This window comes from Theropithecus gelada, chromosome 8 (genome assembly GCF_003255815.1).
Source record: "Theropithecus gelada isolate Dixy chromosome 8, Tgel_1.0, whole genome shotgun sequence".
Taxonomy (NCBI): domain Eukaryota; kingdom Metazoa; phylum Chordata; class Mammalia; order Primates; family Cercopithecidae; genus Theropithecus; species Theropithecus gelada.
Window position 1 is genome coordinate 22362167 of NC_037676.1, and position 10349 is coordinate 22372515.

Genomic DNA, 10349 nt, shown 5'->3' on the forward strand with positions numbered 1-10349 from the left:
AGTACTGAGACCAGATGCCTTGGCTCACACCTGTAATCCTAGCACTTAGGGAGACCAAGAAAGGAGGATCACTTGAGCCCAGGAGTTAAGGACCAACCTGGGTGACATAGTGAGACCCCTTTTCCTACCAAAAATATCAAAATTAGTCAGGTGTGGTGGTGTGCACCTGCTGTCCTAGCCACTCACCAGGCTGAGACAAGAGGATGGCTTGAGCCCAGGAGTTTAAGGTCGCATTGAGCTATGATTGTGCCACTTCAGCCTGGGTGACAGAGCAAGACCCTCTCTCAAAAAACAAACAAACAAACAAACAAACAAACAAACAAAACCTCAAAAACCAAAACCAAAAAACTGATGCCTGAGCCCTACTTCCAGATATTACAGTAGAGTTGGTGTTAAATAGGAAGTAGTGCTGGGCCTTCGTATGTCTTCAAAGACTCCCAGGAAATTCTATTGCACAACCAATGCTGACAACCACTGGGTAAAAGGCATCTACAGATGCAACTGCAATTGTAAGTACAGTTGGTATTTGAGACTAATTGCTGCTGGACTTGCACTGTTAAGACAGCAAAATCAGCATTTATTCTCCCATGCAGATTTCTAGGTGATATGGTTTGGCTCTGTGTCCCCACCCAAATCTCATCTTGAATTGCAATTCCAATGTATCAAGGGAGGAACCTGGTGGGAGGTGATTGGATTATGGAGATGGTTTCCCCCATGCTGTTCTCATGATAGTGAGTGCGTCTCACAAGATCTGATGGTTTTAAAAGTGGGAGTTTTTTCCTGTGCTCTCAGTTCACTTCCCACCTGCCACATGTAAGATTTGGTTGCTTCCCCTTTGCCTTCTGCCATGAGTGTAAGTTTCCTGAGGCTTCCTAGCTATGCTTGCTGTTAAGCCTGTGGAATTTTGAGTAGCTAAACTTCTTTCCTGTATAAATTACCCAGTTTTGGGCAGTTCTTTATAGCAGTGTGAAAATGAACTAATACACTAGGCTTTAAACAAATTCTCTAGGTATTCCATAGTCATTCCAATGAGAAAATAGAACTTTTCTCTGTGTATCACCCTTTTCTCTCTACCTGGTCACACCTCCCCAGTACGGGCTCTTCCCATGACGGAGCTGGCTGGAAACAGCTGAAGAATGCCCAGTTAGAAGATGCCACACAATGGATCTATCCTAAATCTCTGTCCTAAATCTATCCTAAACTCCATATTGGACCCAGAGCAAGCTCAGGAAATAAGTCTGTATCTACAGCCTTTGCATAAATTAGGGGAGAACATACCATGGAAACTGAAATTCTTTTCCTTTCCCTTGCAGACTTTAGATAACCCTTTCCACGGGGTACTCTGTCTGGGAAAGTTTGCATGAAGGCCAAGTCTAGGCTAAACTAGGAGCTCTTCATGTCCCAGGGCTATCGGTCCTGCCCTTTTTCTTGAGCAGTAAATAACTCTCAGCTTTGAAAAGCATGCCCTGGTGACGTGTTCATCATGGCCGTGGGAGGAGCAGAGTCTGGCTGTCTGGGTGCAGAACTCGGAGCTCCAAACCTCGTCTGACACCGATTTTCTCACTGCGATGAATGGTGGAGACTGTGGCCCTGAGAGTGACCAAGGAAAGGATCCTGTCTTACCGTGGATCACATGGTGCTCCACTGAGTCCTGCTGTGCAGGGCTGATGTGCCCCCTCCCAGCTGCTAGGCATATTGGTGCAATGAATCACAGCTGGGTCCCTTGATGGCCATCGCCTAACACAGACAGGACTACATTGCCCGAGGTTATTCTCATTTTCGGGAGGCAGCTGATGCTGGGATACAAATGTCCAGCCTACAGTCCTCAATTTGGTGCACAGTGGTTTTGGAGCTTCTTAAGGTATTGGGTGAGGCCTCAGTCGCAGCTGTCTTAAAAGTCACGTTCCCCTTCTCCTCAACCCTGCCTTCCTCACTTCCTCCCAGATGTGTCCCGAGCACCCTCTCAAGAAAGCTTCTGGGTGCAATTTCCCAACAACTGGAGCTGTTTCCCGGACACCTAAGCTAAGTAACTTTCTCATAATGGCCACTGTTTTCTTCAAGGTCAGCTTTAAGATGTGTGAAATTAACATCACCCTACAACAGTAATTTGCTTTGATAGAAGGAAAACATTGTTGTTAGATGCAAGCCTCTGACATTCATTTCCCCTCTCACAGCTATGGTTGGCCTTCCTAAGGACGCTTGGGGAGAACCAATGGGACCACAGATGACAAAGCTGCAGTGGCTCTAGAAACTTTCACCAGAAGTAACTTGAGAGACAAATTGAAGAGAAATTCTAGATGTCACGAAAATGTGGCATGCTAACTGGGATTGCTGGATGGCATGTTAAGGGGAGTTGCTAGAAGAAGAGGGGTGTGAGATTAGCAGAGATATTGAAAGAAAGTGGGAAAAGGGACAAAAAGGAGGGAGAAGAGGACTTTCTTAAGGGATGGTAGATTTTTATTTAATTTCCTGGATTAGGTATTTTTATTTATTTATTTTTTTTTTGAGAGGGAGTCTCACTCTGTTGCCCAAGCTGGAGCGAGTGCAGTGGCGCGATCTCGGCTCACTGCAAGCTCTGCCTCCCGGGTTCACGCCATTCTCCTTCTTCAGCCTCCCGAGTAGCTGGGGCTACAGGTGCCCACCACCATGCCCGGCTATTTTTTTTTTTTTGTATTTTTAGTAGAGACGGGGTTTCGATGTGTTAATCTACATCTGTTAATTGACTGCAAGTGTCTTTGTAATTTGAGAGCTCTTGGCCTTCCAGGCAAGGAGAGGATGATTACAGATTTGTGCAAAGAGGTAAATCTTATGATGTGAGCATGCCAAGAGAAGCCCCACCTGTGTGTACATGTGCTTAAAGGATTAGAGCAAAGTTTGAAATTATGATATATTTTCTTTAGAGTAAGCACCTTACTCTTTAAGCTTCTGTTTCCTTGAAGGAGGGAGGAAGAAACCGTCAATTCTTGAAGGTAATCAGGTGAACGGGATTCTCCTTTTGTGGGATTTAATGAAGGTTTAAGTGCAGGGAGATGAAGGATGTGTTGTTTATGTTTTATTTTAACACATTAATAAAACCTATTTTTCATACTTGTGATTCCAGTTCAAAGGCGTCACTTGCAAGAGGTCTGTCAGCTCTGGATGAAGGTGACATTTTTTGGGAGATGCAGGAGCCAGGGAAGTTATAGCATGAGGGGCTAGTGGAACATAAAAGGGTTTTTTTTTTTTTTTTTTGGAGACAGTCTTGCTCTGTCACCCAGGCTGGAGCGCAGTGGCATGATCTCAGTTCACTGCAACCTCCGCCTCTCGGGTGCAAGCGATTCTCCTGTCTCAGCCTCCAGAGTAGCTGGGATTACAGGCGTGTGCCACTACACCCAGCTAATTTTTGTCTTTTTAGTAGAGACAGGGTTTTTTTAACCAGGTTGGCCAGGTTGGCCTCGAACTCCTGACCTCAGGTGATTCGCCCGCCTTGGTCTCCCAAAGTGCTGGGATTACAGGCATGAGCCACCACGCCTGGCCAAAGGGGAACTTTTAAAGAAGGATTGCTGTAGTCTTTGTGTTCCCTTTAAGGTCTTCAAGAAAGTAAGTAAATACTTGGTTATCTTTTTTTAAACAAAAGGTATTCCTTGGCTGGAGTAGGTGATTCTTTAAATTTTTTTATTTTTATGTTTATAGGATCGGGGGTACGAGTGCAGTTGTGTTGCATGGATCTATTGCACAGTGGTGAAGTCTGGAATTTTAGTACTCATTGCCTGAATAGTGAACACTGTACCTAGTCATTTTTCATCCCTCACTTTCCTCCCACCCTCCAACATTTTGGAACCTTCAGTGTCTCTTATTCCACTCTGTATGTCCATGAGCACCCATCGTTTAGCTCCCATTTCCAAATGAGAACATGCCGTTTCTGACTTTCTGTCTCTGAGTCATTTCACTTATGATAATGGCCTCTAGTTCCATCTATATTGCTGCAAAAGATGTGATTTCATTATTTTTGATGGTTGCATATGTATTCCATGGTATATATGCACCGCATTGTAAAATCTAATCATCTGTTGATGGACACGTAGGTTCAGCCCATGATGTTGCTATTGTGAATAGTGGAACAGTTGATTATTAAACTGAAGAGAGAAAAGGCCTTCCTCTCCCCATGACTTAACAGGAATGAAGGACAGTGCATTTATAAAAGGATGGCCATCATTAGCTACTGGGTAGGCTGAGGCTTTCGATCACTATAGGTTGCAACTGGTGTGTCAGGTGGACGAGGGCAAGAGGATATGGTAATTAGAAATATCTAAGTTACACAGCATGTAATTTTTGGGAAACTGAAAATCACACACAGATACATCTAATAAAGACACGGGTACTTTATTTTCAAAACACTCATATGTTGCAAAAAACACATAGAAAAATAAAGTTTGGTGGAGGTGCTGACTAAACTTCAAGTCACAGACTTTTATGTTACAGACTGGAGCATGGTTTGTTATGCATGTAGAGAACCTAAACTAATTTATGAAAGAGGATAGAAACAGGCTGTCTGGGTGAAATGGTTCTGAGAACCATCCAGTTCCCCTGTCAGATGCTGATAGACTAGCTCTTCAAATGTTTTTCTGCCAGTTCAGAGATGGGTTAATGACTAGTTCCAACGGGGAAAAAGCAAGATGGATTCACAAACCAAATAATTTTAACCAAGACACTTTTTTTTTTCTTTTTTGCAACACAATATACATCACAGTGAAATGTGTAATCCTTGCAAATTGCAAGTTGAAAGAATTAAATTCAGAGGAGGGGAGAGAAAGAGTACTCAGTAGGGACTGAGCACTATATGCTTATTTTAAAAGAAATGTAAAGAGCAGAAAGCAATTCAGGCTACCCTGCCTTTTGTGCTGGCTAGTACTCCGGTGGGTGTCAGCAGTACATGGCATTGAATATTTCAGTGTGGAGCCCAAACCACTGAAAATGGGGTGAAATTGGCCAACTTTCTATCAACTTATGTTGGCAATTTTGCCACCAACAGTAGATTGGCCCTTTTAATAAAAGAAAATTGAAAGGTTTCTCACTAAATGGAATTAAGTAGTGGAATCAAGAGACTCCCAGGTCTCAGCATACCTCATTAGTAATTGTTCTGTTGTTTCGTGTTTTTCTAATGTCTCCCCTCTACCCGGTCACCTGAGATAACAGAATGAAAGTGGAAGGACAGCCAGATTTCTCCTTTGCTCTCTGCTCATTCTCTCTGAAGTCTAGGTTACCCATTTTGGGGACCTATTATAGGCAATAAACACAGTTCCCAAAGCGTTTGGACAGTTTCTTGCTGTGTTTTAAAATGGGTTTCCCTTTTCTTAGCCTTTTCCTGCAAAAGGCTCACTCGGTCCCTTGTTTGCTCAATGAACTGGGCTCCCCAGGGCCTAGGCTGCCTTCTTTTCCATGACCCCGCCCATGAGCCCTCCACTGGACAGCTCAGTAAGCCTGGCCCTTCATTCAGCACTGTGTTCTTCCTTCTCTATGAAAATCCAATACCTCTTACCTCCTCTGCATGCAAAGATTCTCAAGGATTGTCAGACTTCAAAAGTAACAGCAGAACCACCAGAAGGTCCTATAAATATAGCAGTGACCTTCTCAAGCTGTCAGGTATTTAAATAGGATTTGGGATTTAATGCTATATATTTTTAAAGGAAAGAAATAAGAGTTGCTACTTTTAAAAATGCATGTCTTTTAGCCAATTCAGAATCTGCCCCCAACCTTTTTTAAAAACTCAAGACAGATAAAGCTTTGGGGAGAGGAAAAAAATTAAAAAAAAAAAAAAAAAAAAAAGAGACCAGATCTCGGGATCTCGGGCTAAATACGTGAGGCATAAGTTAGGTGCAGCCAGACTAAAAGTCTGGACTAAAATGAAGCCCTTTAGTGAGTAATTGCTGCAAAAAAGAAACAAAAAATTGTAAAAGGAGGGAAGGAAGAAATATGTTGCCTCTGAGGATACAGTATATATGATAGCCTGAAAACTCCAGGAAACTTCTGATTCTAAATTCTCCAGTCTGGGAGAAAAAAGTTGAGGAGAGTCCTTTCCACTTTCTGCTAACAAAAAACGCAACAGTCCCGAGCAGCAGTGTGGAGACCCTCCTTAGGCCCCTGTCTTGGACATGCGGAGATTCTCCTGGCACGGCCCCACCTCTTGCAGTGGAGTTCTGTTTATACAGCTTGTCTTAAAATCACAGCCAGTGCATCTTGTTCTATTTGGGCCACTCTGTAAATACTTAAGTTGGCATACCATTTTAAAAGGAATAAAAAGGAATAAGAAGAAGCTGATATTTTCATCTCCTCCCACCCATCTCCCCCTCCCATGCAAATGTGTGCTAAGCATGAGGGCGTTCTCTTGGAGACCCTCTATTTGCCCCACTCTTTTACAGGGACAGAGAGAGCCTTGGCCATATTCCAAGGCCAACAGGAGGCTTCTGGACTTAAGTTTAATTCAGTTGGTGACATCCTCGTCCTGGCTGTCCTTTCTCCCGTTAGGTTTGCTCTTTCAGAGTTGATATTCAGTGACACAGGAGGATGGAGTTGTAGAACAGAATCCTCAGGTGTACAGTTCATCCAAAATCATGCAAAGAGCTGAAAACAGCACTTGATTTTCCCTCTCTCCCCTTCAAACAGGTAGCCAGAAGCAAAAAAAATGACCTATAGTATGCACTGGGGGACAGACTTAGATATTAAAACGTTCACTGTCTCTGTTGTTTCATTGTCTCAGTAGTGAAGATGTGAGATTTCCACAGAAATCTCCAATAGCTTTGTTGTGCACACCTCTTGCTCCCTGACCTTCGCCCCTTGTGCTTTTCATAGACACACCCTGGGGAAAGCAGTTTTTGATCATACATGGTTGTCACCTGAGCTGGCATTACCAAAAAGCTGGGCTCCAGCTGCCCACGCAGTACAGGTATGGGTAGTAAGGATAGTTGTTATACAAGGAGACCAGGGAGGCCCGGGAGAAGGCCTCCTCTTTCAGAGCCGGCAAAGAGGAGTGCTTCTCCAAGTCTCCCAGCTCCGAGGAGAGCTGCTTTCGCTTAGTCTTATAGCGTCTGTTCTGGAACCATATCTTCACTTGGGTCTCCGTGAGCTTGAGGTTCTTGGCCAGGTGGGCCCGTTCAGGGGCCGACAGGTACTTCTGATGGCTGAACTTCCTCTCCAACTCGATCACCTGAGTGTGGGAGAAAGCAGCTCGAGAGCGCTTCTGCGGCTGCTTAGGGGTTTGGGGGAGGCTTGGAAGGGAGCCTGAAGTGTTTTCACAGTCCAACAGATAAGACCCCAAGTGCCTTTCTGGAAAGGACAGCGGGGAAAGAGGGATGGGAAGACAAAAGTTACATGTTAGCAGGGAAGAGAACAGAATTCAATCCACCCTTATCTCTTTAGTGAGTGAACAAACAGCCCACTGTCATCGTGGATACATTTCACTTTTTTCACATGACTAAGGAGCTCTCCGGAGTGAAGAGTGAGTAAATATGTTTATAACCTATTCATTTTCTAAGAATCAGTAAGAACCCAAAGTTAGAGATGTTTCGTGGTTGAACTTTCTCCCTATTGTCTAGTAGAATTAGATGGGGATTCTGGATCTGTGTGCTGAGGAGAGGCAGGAGAGGGAGGCAGGGAAGACAGAGGAACAAGAACCCCGGGAAGGCCGGACCAAAAGGCATCCGGTGTTAGGACTCAGGTGGGCAAGAAAGGGCTTGTGCCACGGAAGACGCAGAGGCAGGCTCATTCTGGGCTTTAATTCCGTCTTCGCTAAACGAGGCGTTCGGTCGCCTCATCAGAAGTGACAGGAAAGAAAATAACTCTTTCCTGGAGGGAACCCAGAATGTACCGCTTTACTGCCCACGGGATTGGGAAGCACACGGAGGCTTTCCTGGTCAACCCCTACTTTGTCACTATTAATAAGTTATCATTAGTTCTCGTAACTACTGTGGGGCTGGCGCCGATCGCGGGTGGCGCGGGGCGGGATCCGCTCCCGGGACGGTGGAGGGCGGTGGCGCTGCGGTCGCGCCGGCTTCTGAGCCCCGGGGAGCGGAGGGCACGGAGCCGGGAGAGTCCTGCCGTGTCAGAATCCTGCGCCGCCCTGACGCTGGGGCTCAGGGTTCATCCCCGGGGCGCGCGCGCGTGGCTGCGGAGGCGGGGAGTTCCCTCTGCCTGAGGCCGCGGGGCCCCGCGTCCCTGCACCCCAAGCTCTGGGGGGTCCACCTTAGGCTGCCCTCGGGTCCCGGCCTCGCCGCTTACCTGGCTCCGTCTCCGCCAGCGTCTCGGCCTCCTCCGGCGCGGCGCGGGGCCTGGGGCTCAGCTGGTCGTTCTGTACCCCGGCGGGGCCGCGTCCTCCCTCCGGCTCTGGCTCTGGCTCCGGGTCGCGCCGTCTCGGGCTGTCCGTGTGGCCGCCTCGCCGCTGCGCGCCGTCCCGCAGGATGTCCTGGATGAGGAAGGACGTGAGCGGCTTGGACGGGGTTGGCGGCGCGGCCCCCTCCGCTTTTGCCTCCCCGGGCAGCGGCTCCGTAGCCCTGAGCATCCCGGCTACCCTGCTCTGGCCCCGCTGCGCCAGCCCGCACAGCTTTCACTTTCCACCTCCCAGCGCGCTTATAGTCCCGGGGGAAGCGCGCCGCGCCGCCCTCCCATTGGCCGCGGGACGGGCCGCGCCGCGGATTGGCCGCCCTGCGCTCCAGGTGACGCCGCGGAACGGGAAGGCCTGACCATGAGCCCGCTCCGCTCCTCCCTAGGGGATTCCTTCCCCAGTTCCCTCTCCTTCCCCAATTCCCTATCCTGCACCCAGCTCTCCTCCCTGCGCCCTGAGCCGTTTTCCCAGGTCGGGAGCGCACCCCAAAGCTGGGCTCCTCTGCCCCAACCCACCAGCAACAGAAGTTGAGAAGCTCATGGGGATGGGATGACCAAGACGAACACTCCAGTTAGCTCCTCAGGACCGTCAGAGCCAATCACACGGGGTGAGCACGCAGTCACTGCAGCCGCACGGTACCGTGAGAGTTCTGGGTGCTCTCTCTCTCTGGGAGAGATGGTGGCAAACTTAGATCTGCAATATCTACGATCTCAAAGAGGCATGACAAGTAGGTGCAGCCTGACCCCAGGCTGAAAGAAGGAAACCATATTTGCCAAAGCCTTTTCCCATTGCACAAGTGGTTTTCTTTGGTGGTTCCTTTATCCGCAATAACCTATTAACTTTCCTTCCTTCCCAGACACATGACATAACCATCCTTTTGAAAAGTTTCCAGAAGGATGGAAGGCGTTTTAGGCCAGGATAGGCGCAAAAACTGCATTTAAAAAAGTAGTTCAAAAGAACATCAGCATACTCTTTTTCCACATTACCAACTGTTAACATTTAACCCATTGGCTAAACAATGGGTTAGCTGAATTGGACCAGCTGATACTGTGATTGGATGGACGGTACCGTGACACGGACGAAAGTGGAACATAGATGATAGAAGTATTTTCTTTCCTTGGCTTTTGCCTTCTTTTTCTACGAACAGGATCTCCCTCTGCCGCCCAGGCTGGAGTGCAGTGATGCCATCATAGCTCAGTGCAGCCTCGATTTCCTGGATTCAAGTGATCCTCCTGCCTTGGCCTCTCAAAGTGCTAGGACTACAGGCGTGAGTCTCAGCGTCAGGACGATGGTGGAAGTATTGAATTAATATTAAATTTACTGAAGTTGTACACTGTACTGTCAGTGTATAAGAGAATATTTTTAGGAAATTAACACTGAAGTGTGTAGGAGCAAAGGCACAAGATCTACGAAACTTACATCAAATGGTTCTGAAACAAGGATGCAGTTAGATCCCACACCATAAAGCCAATGGGTTAAATGGTAACAGTTGGTAATCTGGAAAAAGGGTAGGCTGATTTTTTTTTAACCATTTTTTTTTAATGCGACATTTTTGTCTGTCCTGGTCTAAGATGCCTTCCATTCCACTGGCAACTTTTCAAAAGGATGGTATGTCATGTGTCTCTGGAGGAAGGAAAGTTAATAGGTTATTGCTGATAAAGCGGCCACCGAAGAAAACTACCTGTGCAATGGGAAAGACTTTGGCAAAGCTGGTTTTCTTCTCTTATCTTTTCAAAGTCTCTTTATGTTAGAACATTCTTTAATGTTTTCTTTTGAATCGTTGTAGATTCACAGGAGGTTGTCCTCCAATGACATTTTATACAACTGTAGGACAATGTAGAAAACAGGAAATTTACATTGGGACATTACAGTTAACTAGACTACAGACTTTTTATTTATTTATGTATTTATTTAGAGTAGGGTCTTGCTCTGTTGCCCAGGCTGGAGTGCAGTGGAGGGATCATGGCTCACTGCAACTTCAAACTCCTGGACT

At 46.7% G+C, this 10349-nt stretch overlaps 1 protein-coding gene across 2 annotated transcripts; it reads right to left on the minus strand.

Annotated features, from left to right (window-relative positions):
• Window positions 1-4340: 4340 nt before the first annotated feature.
• NKX3-1 (NK3 homeobox 1) lies at window positions 4341-8570 on the minus strand. 2 transcript variants are annotated; one of them, XM_025394192.1, is made up of 3 exons: window positions 8501-8533; window positions 8254-8281; window positions 4341-7302 (listed from the first exon to the last, which is right to left on the minus strand). In XM_025394192.1, exons 1-3 carry the CDS (start codon window positions 8531-8533, stop codon window positions 6884-6886), a joined length of 480 nt encoding a protein of 159 aa, XP_025249977.1. In that variant the 3' UTR covers window positions 4341-6883. The 2 variants fall into 2 exon arrangements, with proteins under 2 accessions (XP_025249977.1, XP_025249976.1); XM_025394191.1 differs by having other exon boundaries at window positions 8254-8570.
• Between the last annotated feature and the right edge of the window lie 1779 nt (window positions 8571-10349).